This window comes from Polistes fuscatus, unplaced genomic scaffold (assembly GCF_010416935.1).
Source record: "Polistes fuscatus isolate 324 unplaced genomic scaffold, CU_Pfus_HIC Scaffold6, whole genome shotgun sequence".
Taxonomy (NCBI): Eukaryota; Metazoa; Arthropoda; class Insecta; order Hymenoptera; family Vespidae; genus Polistes; species Polistes fuscatus.
Genome location: NW_025113140.1, coordinates 1,873,082 through 1,894,258, shown reverse-complemented (window position 1 = coordinate 1,894,258; position 21,177 = coordinate 1,873,082). Strand labels below are relative to the sequence as shown.

Genomic DNA, 21,177 nt, shown 5'->3' with positions numbered 1-21,177 from the left:
TTTTTTTTTTTTTTCAATTTTATATTTTATCTTCTTATTTATCTTACCTTAATATGTTTTTATTTTTTTTTTTATTTATATAAGTACCATACGCATATGTATGCATGAGTATCAGCCATTGCAATTTAACTCACAAATTTTTCCATTCTTTTCGGAGATCATAAATTATTGTGAATGAATATTCGAAAAAGAATTTCGAAAAGAGAAAAAACTTGAAATTCGTTTATATTTCGAATTAATTCAGGAACGGGGAACGAGACCATATTTTATATTCTTCCAATTCTCAAATGTTGAATACGTGTGCGCGCGCGTGTTGTACGTGAGTATGAAATAATAGAATGAGGAAGCTAAAAAAAAAAAGAAAAAAGAGAAAGAAAAGAAACAATAAGGAAAGAGAAAAAAAGTAAGTTTATATTTGACATTAATTCAGGACAAACGAGACATATTTTTTATTCCACTAATATTCATCGTAGAAAATTCAAATGTGTATATGTGTGTGTGTGTGTGCAATAAGAGAATGAAGAATATAGAGAACAATAAGAAGATAAAAAGCTTGTATTTTTAATTAATTCAGAACAAACGGGACATATTTTTTATTCCGTTAATATTCAAATATGTATATATATATATGTGTGTACGTGTATATATGTATGTACGTGTATGCAATAATAGAATGGAAAACCTAGCTAGCTAGCTAGCAAGCAAGCAATACAAGAAAAAGAAAGTTTATATTTTAAATTAATTCATAACAAACGAGTCTCATATTTTTTCGTTAATATATTCCCTATAAAAACACGAATATTTATATATAATAATAATATAACTGTACTGGGGGGTTGTGTGAGTATTTTTATAACAAAATTGGTAGACTTTTTAATTAGAAAAAAAAAATGAAAAATAAAATAAAGAGAGAAAAGAAAGAGAATATAAATTGTCGAATGTGATAAGAAGAAGAAGAAGAAGAAAAAAATAGAAAGTAGTAGGTGGTGTGATGGTGGTGGTGATAAAAAAGAGTAGACGAGGGTGGTGGTGGTGGTGTAAGGGGGGTGGACCGTGGCGGAAGGGAAACAATATATAAGAGGATAATTTCGTGGAAAGTGCATTTTAATTTCGCTACATCTAGGACGACGATATGCAGTTAGACTAGGTGGAATCTTGATTAAATTCCCTTTCCGTGCCCGTTTTACAAGGAGAGAAAGAGACCACGTTTCTTTCTTCCTTTCTTTTCTCTCTCCTCTCTTTCCATCTCTGTCTATTTTTCTCCCTTTCTTTTTTTCGTTTCATTTTCTTTTTTTCTTTCTGTCTCTTATTCTTTCGTTTCTTACTCGTACTACACGCACCATAGCAGAAACGTTTTTTATCGTGCGAACATATTCTTTCCGGACTGTAAAGAGAGAGAAAAAAAGAAAAGGGGTTTGAGCAGGAGAGGGCGGTGGGACGGGGGAGGGGTTAGAGAAATGAAAATTTGCACTTTGTTGCCTATAAAGAAAAGGAAAGAAGAGAATAGAATAAAGAGAAAGAGAGGAAGAGAGTGGGAGAGAGAGAGATAGCATGAAAGTTACTTTTCATTGCGAAACTTTTGTTTAATGAAAGAAATACTCGGATGGTCTCTCTCTCTCTCTCTCTTTCTTTTTAGAATTATTACTAACATTTGATTTTTCTTTTTTAATCATTGATATATGAGATGATAATAATAATAATAAAATGTAATGTTAACAATAATAGCTCTTTTTACGAAAAGAATTTTCTAAAACTTTACTTTTATATAAATTAAAAAATGTTTACCGATAAGTTTCCCGTTGTAATCAATTTTCAATGAGCGCGTTATTATTATTATTATTATTATTGTTATTATCATAGAATTTCTAATTTATATTTCTTCCTTTTAAAATACTATTACTGTTACTATTACTCATAGCAAATCGTAGCAATCTACCATCTAATTTTCATGCCCCTCACGGATAGTCGTAAACTCACCGCATCGATAACATTGTCGGAGTTTATTACATCGCATCTATCGTGTTGATTCTTTTTTTTTTATTGTTGTTGCATCGATTGCATTCAAACTAATTACTATTATCATTATCCCTCTCACATAGAAAACGAAATAACGTATCTTACGGATGAATAAACACGTCGTTTACTAATCAAGAAAACACATGTTATTAAAATGTAATACAGGGTGAATCATAAGTTCTTAAATAATTTAAAAAAAAAAAAAAGAAATATTAAACAATTTGTTTTCTTTTGTTTTATTTCAGATAAGTCTTTAAAATTCTCCCAAATAAATTTAAATAATCATTTTACTCTTTTTCGATACTTTTCTCATTTTCTCGTAGTCAAATTAGATTGTAAAAGTTTTACAATCCTAAAGAAAATAATTATTATCCTAAAAAGTCTTGGAAATAAAGTAATAAAGTTACTTTTAAAATAATCTTATAAAACTTTCAATCTATCTCTAGAAACTTTTTACATATACATATCCTATACAAATGTATTAGTTAAACGAAAAGAAAGAAAAAAAAAATAAAAAGAAAAAAAATGTTAACTTATGAAACATTAAATAAATCGATTAGTTCGAATCAAGTTTTGATATCGTATAATTTATATCGTTCAACAAAAAAGAAAATTCTAGTAGGAAGTTTAAATTAGAATTATGATTAGAGTTTGAGATACACAAACGCGCGCGCGCGCACACACATATTGTAATGTAACATATTATCTCGGAACGATTGAAAAGTTTACATGTTGGAATAAAATCGGTTCGTGTTTAAAATTTTCTATTCACTTCCGGTATGTACGATAACTTCGTCAAACACAGTAGCGGTAAATTATAAATGATGTTGGCTTATAGTTCTACTACGATCGATAAAACTCGTTCGTTCTATCTTTCTTTTTCTCTTTCACACAAATACACAACACACATATATATATATATATATAAATATACTTTTTTCTTTATCCTTTGAACACAAGCCACGACAAGAAGTTACTTTAATAGCCTTTAGAACCGCATATATTGGACACGTGGCTATCAAAAATAAGACTATAAGTAAGTCGAAGTAGAAGGTTGTGCTTTCCACTTCGATGTCATGCGATTATATCAACGAAAAGAAGAAAAATAAAAAGAAACAAGAAAAAGAAACTAGAGATACAAGAATGTAAATTGGCAGGTGTATCATGTTACTCGTTATTAAATATGTATATAATATATATATGTATGTATGTATACATTCAAAACTTGCTGCCTGCAATGCGGCAAATGCAAGAGATATCCGGGAAAGGAATTAAGAATATATTACGATGGGATCAAATCTGAAAACAAATTATTTGATTACTCATACACTTATCTTCCGATTAATTATTTAAAACATATCAAACAATATTATGCAAATGAATTATTAATGAATACACCACGTTCATTATAGATGTACAATAAAATAATTGCTATATATACATTTGCATAAACATGTGTGTGTGTGTGTGTGTGTGAATATATATTTAAATGAATACATTTGAACTTTTTGTTTCAGGTTTATAAGAAAAAGACTGAAGCGGCAAAGAAGGAATATTTGAAGGCTTTAGCAGCGTATAGGGCTTCTTTGGTTAGTAAAGGAGCAGCTGAGAATGAACAGCAACAGCAACAGCATCAGCAACAACAACAGCATCAGCAACAACAACAACAACAACAACAACAGCAACAACAGCAACAACAACAACAGCAGCAAGTGCAATACACCGGATATCCTAATTACGGCGGAAATGGTGCACCAGGAAATGTTGCTTATGAAGTTTACAGTCCGCAACCGCAACCATCATCACCTCAACAACAACATCAACAACATCAACAACATCAACAACATCAGCATCAACATCAACAACATCAACAACAACAACAACAGCAACAACAGATGGCCATTAAGAAGTCACCGCATCATCTTACGATGCAGGGTAATCCTCAACAGCAGGCACAACAGGTAACTGCCAGACTTATTTTTTTTTCTTTTCCTCCTTTTTCTCTTTTACTTTTACATATCTTTCTTTTAATCGCCGTAAACATATACGAGATGAGAAGGTGAAACCTTTTACATTCGGTTGCAGGGATTATTGGGCAATGCCATGGCATCGGCGCATATGACGCAACAACACATGCAGCAACAGGTGTCACAGCAGCAGTACATGCAGGTCGGTGTAAGAAAGTCTTACATATGCGTACATGCATCTGTATGTATATATTCCTTTATTTTTTTAAAAATCGTTATTCAGTCTAATAAATTATCCCCATATCGAGGAATTAACTATTAATTAATATATAGAAATCAGATTTATATATTAGTAGTACATAACTTATAACAGTATAATAATATTAATTAAAAAGAGAATGTTTAGAAAATTTTTCAAATCCTGCGCCGCTTTGCATAATATCGTATTACGACGACATCGAATCTTATGATTAATCAAGCCGCAAAATGGCTGCCACGAATGCTTTTGATACATCCAACAAAATATACTCTATTTTTTGCTTACGACCACCCGGAAGTTATTATTTTGTGAGTAAAGTTGTCGTTTAAGTGGATAGTATTTTTTAACAAGGTCAAAACTATTATTTAGAAAATATTTCATGATACCATGTAAAACATAACCTCCAAAATATATATAAAAACATAACATATATATAATATAACCTCCAAAATATATATAAAAAATCCAAATAAAGATAGATCATTCTGACAAATAGTTTTTTTTTTCTATATTTGATATAGGTGCCACAGCAACAAGTACAGGTACAAGTACCGCAACAACAACAAATGATTCATATGAGTCCTCCTAGAGGAGACTCGCTTTCAAGCCCACCTCCGGTAAGTGCTTCGCAAGCTGCCATGGTAGGACAAAGACAGCCAGCAAATGCATGTATCCGTCATGGATGTCCAAATCCTGCTATAGCCAATAGCGAATGGGAAGATGAGTATTGCAGTAATGAGTGCGTGGTCAGCCACTGCAGGTTTGTGTGAGCATTCTTTGTATTTCTTTATTGCCACATTAACTTGTATAATAACTGTGCAAAGGAAAAGAAATAAACCAGTGATTATACGAGAACTACTAATACATACGACTAGTTTTTACTTAATGGTATAACTTTTTTTCATTGTAGAGATGTCTTCACTACGTGGGTATCATCGAATCAAAATCCTCAGCAGAATTTCTCCACTGTGAAATAAGTGTTTACGCAAAATGATGTCGAACTACGTCGTTAAAAATTACATAGAAGTTCTGCCAATGCGCAGAGACCTGTTGTTAACAGTAAGATATCTAAACTAAAATGTGTATATATAGAGGACACAGCAGAATGACAAAAAAAAAAGGGAAAAGTCAGCGCTAATACTATCATAAAACAGTAAGGACTATGAAATGGAAGAAAACTCAAACAATCTCAAGAACTATTGTATGCGTAAAGAAATAATATAGCATCAGGAAAAAGTGTATAATCACCTAAAAAAAATACTTACACAAGTATACATACATACGTACATGAATACATACATACATACATACATGAATACATAAATACATAAATACATTTCAAAATCAGATAGAAAAAGCGGAAATGTATTTACGTTACACTTTGTAGAACGGAAAGATACATACTTGTAAATTAAGAAGCCTTATTTACAATAATCCATTTTACTCTGGTCAAAAAATGTCTATCTACAAAGCTCGGGGCATATACTACTACTATTAGAAAGAAAATAAGAAAGCAGGATTAAGTAACCAGAATGGGAAAAAAAAATAAAGAAGACGACAATTTTCCTTTTCATAGGAGCGCAATAATAAACTAACTACTTCTTTGTTGATAGACGATACGAGGCGTGCCAATTGTACAGTTAACACAACAGTACGTTCGTTCTTTTTAAAGTCCTGAATTAACGGGTGAAAATTTTTCACTAATGATCAATTGATATGATTCGTAGATCATTTTATTCGGATTCATTTAAAAAGGACGCGACACGAAAATAATTAAATAATAAAATCGTCCTTATTGTATGAATTGCATCCATAATATGAAAATGAAGATTTGTAAGAATTAGAATGGCAGCGGAAGACAGAATTAGTCGTACCATTTTACGGGGTAAATGAGAATACAGAGAAAGGAAGAGGTATTATTGCATGTAAATAATAATAATAATAATAATTATACGATTAAATATATCCCATTTATAATAAGATAGTAAGAAGAAGAAGAAGAACAGAAAAAGGGAGAAGAAACGCGAGATAGAATGGGAGGAGCAGTTTAAAAATTAAAAAAAAAAAAAAAATCAATCATGTCTGTATAGTAAACAAAAAAAACTGTATTACCTGGCATTGCCATGGGTCGCGGTTGTTGCATGTTTCCCCCTTCTATAATTAGCTAGGAATATTATTAATTATCTAGTATGATTATATTTATAAATATAAACATATATGTGTAATTGGTTGGTCAATTATATACACATGTTTGCACGATAGAACTCTACCTGGTATCAAAAAGAAAAAAAAATGAAATAAGAAATAGTATGATAATGATGATATTGAATATGATAATGATGATGATATTGATATTGATGATGACGATAATGATAATGATAATGATAATGATGATAATGATGATGATGATGACAATGATAATGACGATGATGATAATGATGATTATGATGATGATAAAAAAAAAGGTGATGATGACGAAGAAGAAAATAATGATGATTATTAGAAGAAGAAGGTTGATGGTGATGATGACGATAATGATGATGACAACTGTACCCAGTGTTGCATCCAATTCTCAGATAGTGTTTTTGAATATAATAAAAAAAAGGAAAGAGGGAGAGGAGAGATAATTAATAAGAACTGTGAAGCAGCTAAATCTTGTTTTTGCCCTGAATTTTGTGGTTCTTGGTAAAGTTTCTGATTTTAATATTTATAATTTATAATAGGATAATATACGTGCATTCTATATATATATATATATATATATCAATCAAACGCAAATAATGAGGCGCATATCACATGAGATATTTATTTGTTACAATTTTATTATTATTATTATTATTATATTATTATTATTATTATTATTATTATTATTATTATTTTGTTTTCTTTCCACGCTTAAATTCGAATTTGAATTGACAATAAGCAACGGATTTAAAGCTTCTTTTTATTACATTTATAGTCTTAAATTGAACAGTTGGGAATGTACAAAATAATAAGATATTCGTTGTTGCATATTTGCTGCCCACATATTAGGTTTTTGTATTCACCAGAGAAAAGAATAGATAGAAACGTCTTGAGTTGAAGTGGATACACACACACACACACACACACACACACTTTAGTACCTAGATATTTTGCTATAATCTTTAATTATTCTTCTTTTGTTTCCTTTAGGATTATAATTATTGTTTTTTTATAAGTAATATATCTTGCAAATTGTATTTTTCTAGTGTAATTGTTTTTTTTTTTTATTTTTTGTCTCTTTCCTTTTTGTCCTTTTTTTTTTTTTTTATACATATAACAATGATTAAGATATTTAATTCTTGCAACGACAAAGTATCAAATATACATATATATATTTTATATTATTATGTATTGTATTTGAAGTTTAATTCGAAATTTTAGTCGAACTTGGGATTTATGTAACTAAAAAAAATTATATATATATGTATTATATATAATTTTTTTTATAAATATATATATGTATATATGAAGAAATCTATATGTATATTTCATTTATTTTATTTTTCTTCTCCTAATCACCAAATATTAAAAAACATTTGGCATTTTCATACGTTTGTTAGATTTGTATTAATTAAAGAAATGAAATATATTGGAGAAGAATGTTAATGAATAAATTAGGTATAAAATTTCTTTATTTTAATGTTACGACACAGATTGGTCATTTTATTAAGATTTATGATTATACTTGTTCGCATACACACACATATACACACAAGGAAAAAAGAAAAACGTATAAATAATGAGAAAGAATTCACATTTAGTGAACGGAATGCGTACTTTCGCTTATTTTTTACAACTAGTATTTAATTATCAGTTTCTCACAATAATTATGCTAAACCCTACAATCTTATTCATACGCGGGCATATTTTATGGAAAAAGTGAACATAAATATATTCGCGAATAATATATTCAAATTGTTTGAAAAGAAGGAGAGAGAAAGAAAGAGAGAGAGAGAGAGTTAAAAAAAACAGAACAGAAATATGAAAGAAGCATTTTAAAATTAAAATAAAAAAAAGGATCATCCGATAATAATATAGCTGTATAAAGAAGAGATACATATATGAATATCTTTCCATAATTATCGTTGGAGACCGCTCAATAATATCTGATTTCAATCAATAACACGATTGCGATAATTTTTTTTGTGGGTAACAGAAAATTATTGAATGTGTCTCGAAAAAAAAACGGGAAGAAAGAAAGAAAGAAAGAAAGAAAGAGAAAGAAAGAGAATGAATGTGCTAATAAATTTTCTTTTACTATTCTCTTTTTAATATACCCCCCCCCCACTTGTAAATATACGTAAATATATATTCTACAGATTTGTAGGTTATGTAAACATAATCAATATATTGTATTATATTGATAAAACAGACGATTTGTGGTATATATTATAAAAGTATATAAATATATAAAATAAATAAAATATATATATAAATATATACATATACATATAGGATAAATGATAAAAAAAAAATATACTTATAATTCATAATTTTAAATGAAATAAGATAATTGATTTAGCCGAGAAAAGGCCTGTTTTGAACTACCAGGCACGTGGCGTGTGTCAATAAAAAAAAAAAATAAAAAAAAACAAAAAACAAAAAAATGGTATACAAAAAGTTACACAGAAAACACAAAATACCCCTCCCTCATTGCCCCGTATGCGTGTATATCCCTTAATACAGAAAACACAACTTTTACATTAATCGTAATCGCATAAATCAATATTAAAATAAATAAATAAATAAAATAAAATAAAAAATAAAGTGAATCTAGAAAATATCCAGCATATATTGTAGTACTAGCACTACGCATCAAATGCTAATATATGATGGTGATTTGCAATGAATTTATGTTAATTTTTATTGTTTTCTGTACAAAGACATAATTAAACGATTTCAATCTCAAAATTTTCTCCTGCAATTTATTTTATATAAATCCTATTTGATATTTATATATACCTTGATCTTTGAAGCCTATCATTAAAGTACGTATACAAATTTTTTCCACTAAAATTTAAATATACATTTTATTCGCTTCACCAAATTTATACTTAAGAAAACGCAATAATAATTTATTTTTATTGTTAAATACATAATCTCATTTCAGTGGGATAACTTTCCTTGGTAATAACTGTCTTTATAAATTACAGACTGCAATTTAAGCGGTAAAACCAGTTTCTGACTAGCAGTTGATAAGGATGGAAGTATTCTTGAGAAGAAAGATATGTATCCAAGGTTGAAAAAAAAAAGCACTCCCCAATAAAATCTGTAAAATTACTTACTACAAGGTCTTAAAGAAAGTATAAGGTATAATAATAATATACCTTATAGGATACTTTAAGAATACTTTATAGGATATTTTACTAATTACTTTAGACCATTGGTATACACAAAATATCAAATTTTATATAAATGTTATAAAAATGATATCAATAAATGTAAATTAAAAAATACACAAAAGCATTTTTTTCTTTGTCCAACTTTTAAATTTCTTCCGCTATTCTATTAAAAAAAATCATTAAACTGTATCACCTTCTAATAAGTAACATTCCTTTATTAGAAATTCAGAGAAATTTTGGAAATTTCTGGAATATTGAATTTTGAAACAAGACTGCATGATGTGCGCAGAGGTGGCACAAGAAATCGTGTTACCTTCTGATAACTGATATTTTCTTATTACAAATCTAAAATTTTGTATATTTTCAAATCTTGTTCTATGTAATGTAGAAATAAAATATAAAAGAAGTTTGCTAGAGATTTTTGCAAAGTTAAATAAAAAATAAACTGGAAGAGACAAAATTCATTTCTATATAGTCAGCTAGAATACAGAATACTGTATTCTACAGCTATATTATTATCAAAGAATACTGTATTCTTTGATAGTATATGTCATCGCATTATGTACCTACTCTCGCCCACCGGAGGTAAGGGTACTGACTACTACGATTGTGGTTACGCGAAAAGTAGACTTGTGAGCTTCTATGTTCTTTTGGATATATATATATAGTCATCGTATGTGACTAGTTTCCGCTGTGTGACGCTGCTGTTGTATTGCCAACTGCGTTGTTCTAATGTCACTATGATTTTAATACAAATTTTACTATGAAAATGAATTTATCGGGAAAGTTAGCATCTTGCTAGTAATTTAACAAAAATATACAGATTACTACTCTTCTTACTTAAATTTCATCTTTGTGTTTTAAAGAATTTTTGTTTACACATAACGATTGATTAGTATTTGTATAAAGCTCTAAATTAAGTAAACAATTATTTCTCAGTGTCGATATCTTTGTGCATTACAATATAGTTTTGTTATATCATACTTATTAATTTGTGAACGAATCTAACCTCTTTACCAATAAACATGGAAACACGAACAGAATTCAATATAAAAACACCTCCAAATGATGCAATTTCTGCTGTTGAATTTGGTCCGAATTCAACGCAATTTCTACTTGTTTCATCATGGGACAGTACAGTTCGATTATATGATATACATGCAAATAGTATGAGGTTAAAGTATAACCACGATTTACCGGTTTTAGATGTTGCATTTCAGGTAATGTACCAATACTATGAAAAAAAAACATTTATAACAACAATTGACAAACTATTGTTTGTAGGATGCGGTGCATGCTTACAGTGGTGGTTTAGGAAACACATTGAAGATGTATGACATCAATAGTAATACTGGTAATGAGAGTTTTAGTTGTAATTTACTGTATTATAAATAATTCTGAACATGTTGCTATGGAAAAATGTAAAACTTAGTAGTATTTCGACAGAATCAGTTATGGGAACACACGACAAACCAATCAGAAAAATAGAATATTGCGGTGCGGTAAATGCTATTTTAACCGGTGGTTGGGATGCTGCTGTAAAGCTTTGGGATCCGAGAACTCCTACTTGCGTTGGTAGTTATCTGCAACCAGATGTAGTTTTGGCTTTATCTGTTTGCGGAGATAAATTTGTAGTAGGTACAGCTAAACGGAAAGTCTGTATTTGGGATTTGAGAAATATGGCTGGTATGTTTCAAAGACGAGAAAGTAGTCTAAAATATCAAACAAGATGTATTAAAGGATTCCCGAATGAACAGGTTAATACAAATTTTGTATATTATATTAGATAGAAAATCTGTTGCTTACAAAAATTATTTTCTTAATTGGCAGGGTTACGTTTTAAGTAGTATAGAAGGCAGAGTGGCAGTGGAATATTTAGATACGACACCTGAAGCGCAGAAGAAAAAATATGCTTTTAAATGTCATCGAATAAAGGAGAATAATGTTGAGCATATTTATCCAGTTAATGCTATTAGTTTTCATTCTACTTATAATACTTTTGCCACTGGTGGATCAGATGGATTTGTTAATATATGGGATGGTTTTAACAAAAAACGTTTGTGTCAATTTCATAGATATAACGCTGGCGTTGCTGCACTTAGTTTTAGCCATGACGGTTCTGTACTGGCTATAGGTGTATCTTATTTAAATGAATCACAAATACCACCTGGTGGTAAAGACGAAATAGAAATTTATATAAGATATGTTAACGACCAAGAAACTAAACCTAAGTAACATTATGCCATCTTAATAGGAGCATTAATTATAGTTCAAACATTATTTATATCGCTCGCTACAGATCAGATTAAGACGGCATTGAAAACTTTTAACGAATATTCTTTTTCTATGCATTGTCATGTAAATATCAAAAACCATCAGGATTTTACACTTTTATATTTCTAAAGACATCTACTTCGTTGTTAACCATGAACTGCGAATGGTCAATATTATATATTTAAATATTACAATGATTCTAACTGAAGTGAATCATTTATTTAAAATTATTAAAACAAAAATGAATTATTTGAATAAACTATCGTTTTTCTAAATATTATTGCTTCCTCATTATTACATCAAATAATTGTACCTACGCGTATACTTATGTATTGCAAAAAAAAAAAGATAAAAAGATTATATAAAAAGTTACTTCAAAAACACATTTTGTACTATAGCCAAAATTTATATTCACTTATAATATTATAATACGTAGAACGAAATAAAAAGAGGTGTATTTTATAAAAGATTATATTTGCTAAAAAGACTTCAATAACTAAATACAAGTATTTATACGAGAGAAAGGCACGACCCCATAATAAAATATCAATGAAAAAGATCAAAGATTCACTATATCCTTAAATTGACATTTTTCTTTAGAGTTGTCCAGTAAATAAAGTAAATATATTTTATATTATAATATCGTTATCTCATTTGTATATATATATATATATATAAATAAAAAGAGGGAGGAAGAGATTTGCGAAATATCTTGTCTCTTTCTCTCTCTTTAATTATTATATAATTATAACAAAGCATCATTATATACATATACACTTAATAAAAATTTGTTCACAAAAACGTGACATTAAAGATAAAAATATAATATACAAATGAAAATATTTTTAAAAAAATATTAAAATCTATTACATATTTAATATATATACTTAACATTGGACAATCCCTATAAATCTTCGATATATATACGAAACTCTCGCGAATTGTGCTAGTTTCAAATATTTCACAATTATTTAATTTTATCGTGTTATTAGTTATTGTCAAAATTATTCCAAGATATAATATTAATTTATCGATAAACAACTCTTAAAAATACGTCACGATAAATAATCTAATTTCAATAAATTGAGCGTACGAACCTGCACTTGAATTATTATATACAATAATGATACCCATGCTTTCTGTTAGATATATGTATATATATATATATATATATGTATATATATATATATATATAACTTTACATTGGAGAAGTAAGAAAAGAAGAGTATAATGATGTTTTTATCGAAATATAAAAGTAATATATTAATATATTATTTTATATATTTCGAGATAAAATTTAATCAGAATTTTTCTTCTTCTCTTATATAAGTACATGCATTATCATCTAACGAAGGGCTTCTCAAAGATTCATGTATGGATAACTTGAATAAATTTGAAAATTTGCAGAAGTCTGAGCAAAAGTAAACAATTAATATAAAACCGAAAATTAATTCAAAATCAGTTCGACAATATTGCACGTGTAGTATATGTTTATGAGCTTATGATAATGAAAAACAAAATAGTATAAAGTTTATATCCAAGGTAGTGAAAATATTTTCTCGGGTAAAAAGAGTTCGTCAAGTAGAGAACTTTAAGAAGCCCTGATTTAATGCACAATTCTAATCAATTTAATTGAATGATGTTAATAGTGCAATACTATAATTTTTTTATTCGTTTGGAGATCAACGTATGCATGCGATTAATATAAATTTATGTTGATTTTCCTTTTTTCTATTTTGCAAAATGATAATAAGTTTAAAAAAAAACAATAATAAAAATGAAAAATTCTATCAAAAGATCTAAACAGACAAAAATTAATAACCATAGAAATTTATAATATGCTTTATATATGCATTTTCATGTTCCTTATTATCTCTGATATTATTTTTTTCTTTCTTTTTTCTTTTCAAAACAATTTCTTTAACATTGCAGACAACAGTACGTATATATAACATTTAACAATTTTTACTAATAACTGACATCTTTTTTTTTTTTATATCTTCTTCTTCTTCTTCTTCTTCTTTATATCGACATGAGTGCGAATATATCGCATTATATTTTTCTATCGAGTTAATAACAAGAAAAAAGTTAAAACTCACTTTTTATTTCTATCATCAATGACTTTTGTTAATCTTAATCGATGATAGATAGGTGATCAATGAAATGATCTATGTAAGTTTTGAAAGAATTATTATCCTTTCAAAGAAAGAGATCGAGTTTTTAATTAATGTTCTCGAATCAACAATAGTTGACACAAGATGATTTCTTCATCTCTTTTTTCTTCTTCTTCATTATTATTATTATTATTATTATTATTATTATTATTATAATCAATGTCTATTTTTAATCCGACACATTTGTTCCGCAAATAATTTTTCGCAAAATATCACGTATCCTGTCGTAAGTTGCAAAACTGATGCCTACCGCTATTGGACCCTTAACCCAATTCATACTTAATCCTTTGAAAAAAGCCATCAATCCTTCTTCTCTAAAAAAGAAAACCAAACAATATATTTCAAATATTTCATTGAATATTATTTTTCAAAATATGTTAACGAATCTTTGAAAGATTTAGCGACAATAATTCAGCGATAACTTGTACTATTAAAATTCAAAAATATATCTACATAGTATGATCACAAAAAAATGATAATTTATGCAATACATTAGCATACTAATCTTATTTTCGTTAACAATACTTATGAATGGGGACGGTACTGTACATGTTAATAAATAACAATGAAATATTTCAATGTCTTACGTGTATATTTTAACTATAGTCGAGGTAACCGTTTGATAATGATGATTTTTGACCGCCGAAGTTTGCATTCTTCTCCTTACAATATCCAAAGGATAACTGCTTGTTTGTCCTACTACTCCAGCTACTGCACCACAAAGGAGTGACAAGGCAGTTGTCATTCCAGGGATTCCCGTTGTGTAATGGGAATATTCTATTTAATAACGAATTTATTTAAATAAGACATGACAACGATGATGTGACGAATGATGATGATTAGGAAATTTATATAAAATAAAAAATCAAGACTTACCCGCAGCTAGGTGCTTCAAACTATCGTAAGTGAAGAAACTTGTCCCAGCGTATGGTATAACACCTAACATCGTTGGTGTAAAACCGCGATAAAATGACAGAAAACCTTCCTCCTGATAAATCCTTCGAAACATTTGCCTTAAAGTTTTGTACTCGCTTTTCAAGGTCACTGCCATTCTAGCACGTACGAGATCAAGGGGATAAGTTAAACCCTGTGACGTAACACCGGCTAAAGAACCCGCCAATAACCTTTTTATAGGTATAGTCCTGAATGAAAGAAAATTTGAATTGGAAATCTGTCGAATAATAAATTCATCTTTCGATTAAATTATTTTATAATAATTATTTATTAAACAATTATATATATATATAAGAAATTAGTGATTTGAAAAAATTATTAAATTTATCGAAAATTAATTAATTTTCTTTACGGTGTGAATTTTTATTGCGAACATAATTAATCGGATATGCAATTATAAATTTTGATTAGAAAGAGATAAGAGCAAAAAGAAAAAAAAAGAAAAATAATAATTTATGATAATAAAATGATTCGCAAATCCTGTTGTGAAAATAATAATTAAATTGGATCTTGATCTTATGTAATATATATTAAATTTCATCTTACGTTTCTGGACTTTCGACTTGAAGGATTCTCTTCCATTGTTCATGAGCTGTAAATTGAATGGCTGCATATGGTACAATCCTAACCATCGTCGCACTGTTACCTCGCCACAAACTCAATAGTCCTTCTTTTTGAAATGAATTGATAAGGAAAACTAGAGCAGCTCTCGCCGAGTATGGTTGTTTCGAAATTTGAAAATTGATCTTTGTGCGATCTAATGGTGCTATAACTGTCTTTGCTAAACCACCGGCTGTTGCACCAGCCAATAAACTGGTCCATACCCTCTGCACGTTCGAAATGTTCTCCTTGCATTCTTCTTTTTTCTATTAATTAACAAAATACCGCAATTGTTTAATCATTTATATAATATATTAAAATTTTTCAAACTAGTATATATATATATATTTATTATTATATATTTACAGTATATAAATATTACAGTATAATTAAAATAGTACAAGTATTTAATCCTTTGTATTATATCTAAATTTTATAATTTATTCTGGATAAATTTTCATTTTTATTTCATCTATAAATATATATATATACTATTGAACACAACCACGCATAGATAGATATCTTTAGAGTAATATTTTAATAAAATTATTGCCAAACAATCTCTCTTGTTGATTGATAAAAAATAGAATGAGGGTGATCCGTTCGAAAAAAGCAAAAATCTCAGAGAAATGATAATAAAGATACATACAAATATCTTTGATAGTATCGAATAGCGAAAGATATAAATATACAAAATAAGATACATAATCTAATAATACATACCGTGGTTTGATCCAGGTTAAGATCGGATCGTGACGAGGATGTAGTAGGATGTGTCATGGATATGGTGCTGGTAGGTTTGACACTACCATGAATCCTCTCCAAAACTACTTGACTACTTTCCACGGAATCTACTCCAACGTGTCTGCTCATCCTTTTTGACCATCCATTTTCGAAATTTTGTATATGTTTCAATTAATAAGACAGAAACAACAGCAACGAATCTTCAGCAACTGCACCAACGATGATTTCTTGTCGTTATTATTTTTTCTTTTTTATCGATCGCAACCCCGACTACGAAAGAATTATATTTTTATTACGACTTTTTTCTACAAGTAATTGAAAAAGAAAACGAAAATTAACAAAAAAAAAATACAAATCGAATAGAACTGAGTGATCTGTTGCTCAATATCAATGAGATACTAACGGGTATATTTTCAAAATATATTGTATCGAAACAATATATATTTTTTCTAATCAAGTTTAACGTACAAACACCTTGGTGGAAGATAATTATATATTGATATGTTTGTTTTCTATCTTTCTTCCTCTTTCTCTCTCTATCTATCTATCTATTTATCTATTTTTTTCTACAGGGTATCTAATAAATGTGGTTTTATTTATACGAATTCAACGTTAAATCAAAATACGATGAAGAATAATTATTTATAGTTATTTAAACGTATTTAAATACGATCTAATTTAAATTATTATATGATGAAGGATAAATTATGATACTTGGACTTTGTATTCCATGTAAACAAAACTGTATAACGTATAAATATTACAAATTAATTGGATATGAATTATTCAAGATTATGATGAGACGGCTTATTCTGAATGGTTAAGAACAATACGTCACGTTTTAAAATACTAATTTTATAATTATTTAATTATTAACAGTAAGATCATTTTTGAACGTAATAATCGTAAAACGAGGCGATAACACTTTTTTTCGTATACAAACGAAAAGGATTGAACAAAATTATCTCAAAAATTAAATCTATGCTTATAACTCTTATATCAGATAAGAATGAAAATAATTTTAATTATGTGATAAAAATATGAATACGAAAATGAAAAAGCATTTTGAATTTTGACCGAATTAATACTAAAGAAATATTCAAATAAATACGAAAATAAAGTGTTTATAAATAAATGTAACGTACACACGTTGAAAATAATTTAACGAATAAATCGTATATTTTGATTTATAATTGAAGAGAAATAAAAATGAACGATACGGCATTTATGACAAAAAATTTTGAAAGTTTACTAATTTAAATTAAAAAAAAAAAAAAAAAAAAAAAAAAAAATTCAGAATAAAGATACAAGACATCTAAAAAGATTCTCATATTTAAACAACCCAATGCAAATATATATATTGTGCATGTATCTAAAATGCTAATGACTAAATCAAGGCCGTCTCGTTCATTTATTTTCTGCAATAATACGAACTTCTGGCATCGGCATAAATTAAGCCCCTGAGATAAGAAAATAAATAAATTTCTTTCTATTCTTTTTTCTATTCAATTATCATTTTTCTCAAAGATATTAAATTCACTTTCACAATTATTGGAATCCTGTATAATTAGTTATTAAAAATATATCTATTATATTTATTTTCATTGTCTATTTAATGCAATGATTTTGAATTTTCGCGCTTTTTTAATATCGATAATCGAATACTCGTAAGATTATTTTATTTATGTACGCTTCAAATTAGTACTTTCAGTTAATTGGAAAGATAAGAAAATGGATAATTACATCACACACAATATATATACATTCACAAATACATATATATACACATACTTCTTTTTTAAATTTGTACTTTCTATAAATATTTAAAATTATATCTAAAAATAATTATTTCGTCCTCTTAAATCGATAAATTATGCATTGTCAAGCAAGAAACGATAAATTGATCTCAAAGATATCATCTTATTAATATACATACATTACCATACATACAATTTTAATACATACACGCATACACACGCATAAATATACGTAGACCACATACATATATCGATCGATCATCTTACGTCAAAGAGCAATTACGTAAAAGATAGTTTCGACTGAAAACTTTGTTAAACGGATAAACAACTAGTTTTTCTATGGTTTATACATATACAAATAAATTAACAAATAAGCATATATATATATAATATTATTATAAACAATCATCTGTAATAACGTAGATGTAAATAAATGCATTTTTATGTTAAAGGAATGTGTAACTCGGTAAACGTGATAACAAACTGTGCATATTTATCCATATGTGTATGTATGCTGTATATATTATCGCGTGTCTTATCATTATTTCGTATAACATGGATAAAACAAAAATATTCGTCAGTGCGAAAAAAAGAAATTATTTTAATGATTGCTCCTATGCAAACGTTCTAAGATAATAATAATAAATCGCTAAGATAATAATAATAAATCAACTTTTGAATATTAATCGCGTTTTATTAATGGCACGGATTGAAAAGTTTTGAGCCTCAACAGCGCAACAACTAAATCATTCTTTGTTTTTTTTCTCAAAAGTTGGACTAACAAAAAATTTGCTTTTTACGTTAGGCTGAAAATCTTTCAACTCATCTACGTAATTCGATGTTATTGCTATGAATTTTTTTTGTTATTAAATTTGTTACTTTGAAAATGTTATTTTCATCAATTTTTGGATTATTTTTTTTTATTTTTATTTTTATTATTTCGTTTAAAATCGAGATTTAACAGAAATTAAACGAAAAAGGATTTCGTTTATATATATATATATATATATATTCTTTCTATCCTTATTTTATACCACCTCATACCTCTTTTAAGTGCGTGAGAATTGATGTTGAAAAGCTTCACGGGATACACAAATTATTCTCTTCTCCTTAGGGACAAAGAACGATCCCGAAATGTTTTTCTCTCTGTCTATTAGAATACAACACCCAGGATTGCGACACTTTCATTCACATAATCATCCTTATTCGTGATATCAGTAGAGATAAATAGACAGATAGATAGATAAATAAATGAATTGATGGGATAAATTACATTATTATTATATGATTTTATTATTTCTTCTCTTTAAATTTATTTTCCTCAATTAGAGTTATCGATATTCAACCTCAAAACACATGAACTTTCTTTTTTTAAATGGATAGTCATTGACCGACGACAACAACGAGCCTAAAAACTGAGGAAGGAGATACATACATAGAGATACAACCAACGATGCTTGTTGTTTCCTTCTACGATCGTACCACACTGATCTCTTTTCACGTATCAACCAAATGTGTATATATATATATATATGTACACTCGGTTTTCTATACGACACACACTCCGATTGCGTGATTACATTTAAGAATGCAAAGGAGTTTGAGAGAAATAAATGTATATGCGAATAAAGAAAGAAAGAAAAAGATAGATAGATAGATACACAACAGATGTATAGGATGTATGCTTTTAACTTACGTGCGTGCTCAGCGGAGAACGAGAAATGTGCTTCTGTCGTACGTCACATGACCTTCGCTACTGCATTAACCTTATATATTTGTGATAGATGACGCTGTTCTTCATCGTAAATATGTCAACAGGTTCCATCTCTGTTTATCTTACTTCAATGAAATTTCTTTTATTCGCGATATCGATGATAAATTTATTTGATGGTAACTTACCGACAGGGTTGATGTCGGTAAGTTTAGTCGGTAAGTAAGATATCTAGATTATCTTGTCTAGAGTTCTTACTTATCGACATCTATGGTAAGACAGTTTTTTTTCTTTTTTTTTTTAATTGAAAACGCATAAAAGAATGCAGAAACTTAAGAATCTAATTAAAATTGTAAATGATGTTAAAAGAAATAAAATGGAATGAACTTATTGGATAGATCATATGAAGTAATAGTAGAGTTGTGTTTTATCGCTCGAGATGATTATAGGATTATGTATTAATTTATAAATAGATGATATTTTGCAGTATTTTTTAATTTCTTTTTTTTTAATATTGCAATCGACATAAAACGTTTCGATCGAGTTCAAAGGTAATATACATGTATATATATATATATATATTATTCGAAGGAAAGACTAATGCGATTTCGTGCAAGCGATAGAGTCATGACAGTGCACTGTAGTAAATATTTGAATAGTAATAAATTTTGTTAAAATAAGATGGTTTTTTTCAAATGTTCCGGAATCCGGTGGTTCTCTTAAACGAATAATCAATGAATCTTGACATTTTCTTGTTTTTTTTTCTACATCGAAATCCTTTCAACATGGAATATTCTTAGAAGAGTTACTATTAAAATGAATTATAATCTTTCTTGAAAATAATGAAACACCTACACGCGTGTAGGGTCCTCCACATGAGCCAATTAATGTTTCTTGTATATTCCTGTAGTTCCTTAGATTAACAAATTGAATCACAATACCTGGCTAATTTTAATAACCGACATCCTGTTGAATGAGATATTTTGCGTGAAACATTTAAGACGGTCGAAAAAATATGTAGTAAGGTAAACTAGGACGGATTTTCCCTTATAAAAGCTAGTCCTGGTATATCCGACAGCACAGTTTACGAGGAAACCTTCTCGAGGATCAACATAGATCATCCTTGATCATCTTAACATCGTATCCTCGAAATTGTCAATAACCAAAAAGATATATCATATATTGTGTAAGTATATATACGTTTATTCAATTAATTATGAACAATTTTACACAATTATTCAGACAATAAGAATATAATATTTGATTGAGTCGATATTTAGAAATATTTTTAATCAGTGCAAATGTATATGTATATAATATTTATAATACAAGTCGTATCAGATTTATATCAAAGT

At 28.1% G+C, this 21,177-nt stretch overlaps 3 protein-coding genes across 7 annotated transcripts in view; 2 read left to right on the top strand and 1 right to left on the bottom strand.

Annotated features, from left to right (window-relative positions):
• LOC122523000 (TOX high mobility group box family member 3-like) overlaps window positions 1-6,132 on the top strand; it is a 380,641-nt gene extending 374,509 nt beyond the window's left edge. For 2 of the 3 annotated variants that reach the window (XM_043644494.1, XM_043644496.1), the window contains exons 9-12: window positions 3,534-3,977; window positions 4,102-4,185; window positions 4,764-5,008; window positions 5,153-6,132. In XM_043644494.1, coding sequence (XP_043500429.1) covers window positions 3,534-3,977; window positions 4,102-4,185; window positions 4,764-5,008; window positions 5,153-5,219 — 840 coding nt within the window. In that variant the 3' untranslated portion in view covers window positions 5,220-6,132. The remainder of the gene's footprint in view (window positions 1-3,533; window positions 3,978-4,101; window positions 4,186-4,763; window positions 5,009-5,152) is intronic. The other variant, XM_043644495.1, reaches the window with a different exon arrangement.
• A 4,270-nt stretch (window positions 6,133-10,402) lies between these two features.
• LOC122523022 (mitotic checkpoint protein BUB3) lies at window positions 10,403-12,441 on the top strand. The gene is made up of 4 exons (XM_043644541.1): window positions 10,403-10,828; window positions 10,893-10,962; window positions 11,055-11,365; window positions 11,439-12,441. Exons 1-4 carry the CDS (start codon window positions 10,634-10,636, stop codon window positions 11,841-11,843), a joined length of 981 nt encoding a protein of 326 aa, XP_043500476.1. The 5' UTR covers window positions 10,403-10,633; the 3' UTR covers window positions 11,844-12,441.
• A 1,439-nt stretch (window positions 12,442-13,880) lies between these two features.
• On the bottom strand, window positions 13,881-19,875 carry LOC122523019 (mitochondrial coenzyme A transporter SLC25A42-like). Of its 3 annotated transcripts, none has more exons than XM_043644535.1 (6): window positions 19,808-19,875; window positions 16,334-16,624; window positions 15,557-15,876; window positions 14,933-15,198; window positions 14,644-14,833; window positions 13,881-14,370 (listed from the first exon to the last, which is right to left on the bottom strand). In XM_043644535.1, the coding sequence occupies exons 2-6, from the start codon at window positions 16,481-16,483 to the stop codon at window positions 14,226-14,228; spliced, it is 1,071 nt and encodes a 356-aa protein (XP_043500470.1). In that variant the 5' UTR covers window positions 16,484-16,624; window positions 19,808-19,875; the 3' UTR covers window positions 13,881-14,225. The 3 variants fall into 3 exon arrangements, with proteins under 3 accessions (XP_043500470.1, XP_043500469.1, XP_043500471.1); XM_043644534.1 differs by lacking the exon at window positions 19,808-19,875 and adding an exon at window positions 19,547-19,779; XM_043644536.1 differs by lacking the exon at window positions 19,808-19,875 and adding an exon at window positions 19,156-19,540.
• Between the last annotated feature and the right edge of the window lie 1,302 nt (window positions 19,876-21,177).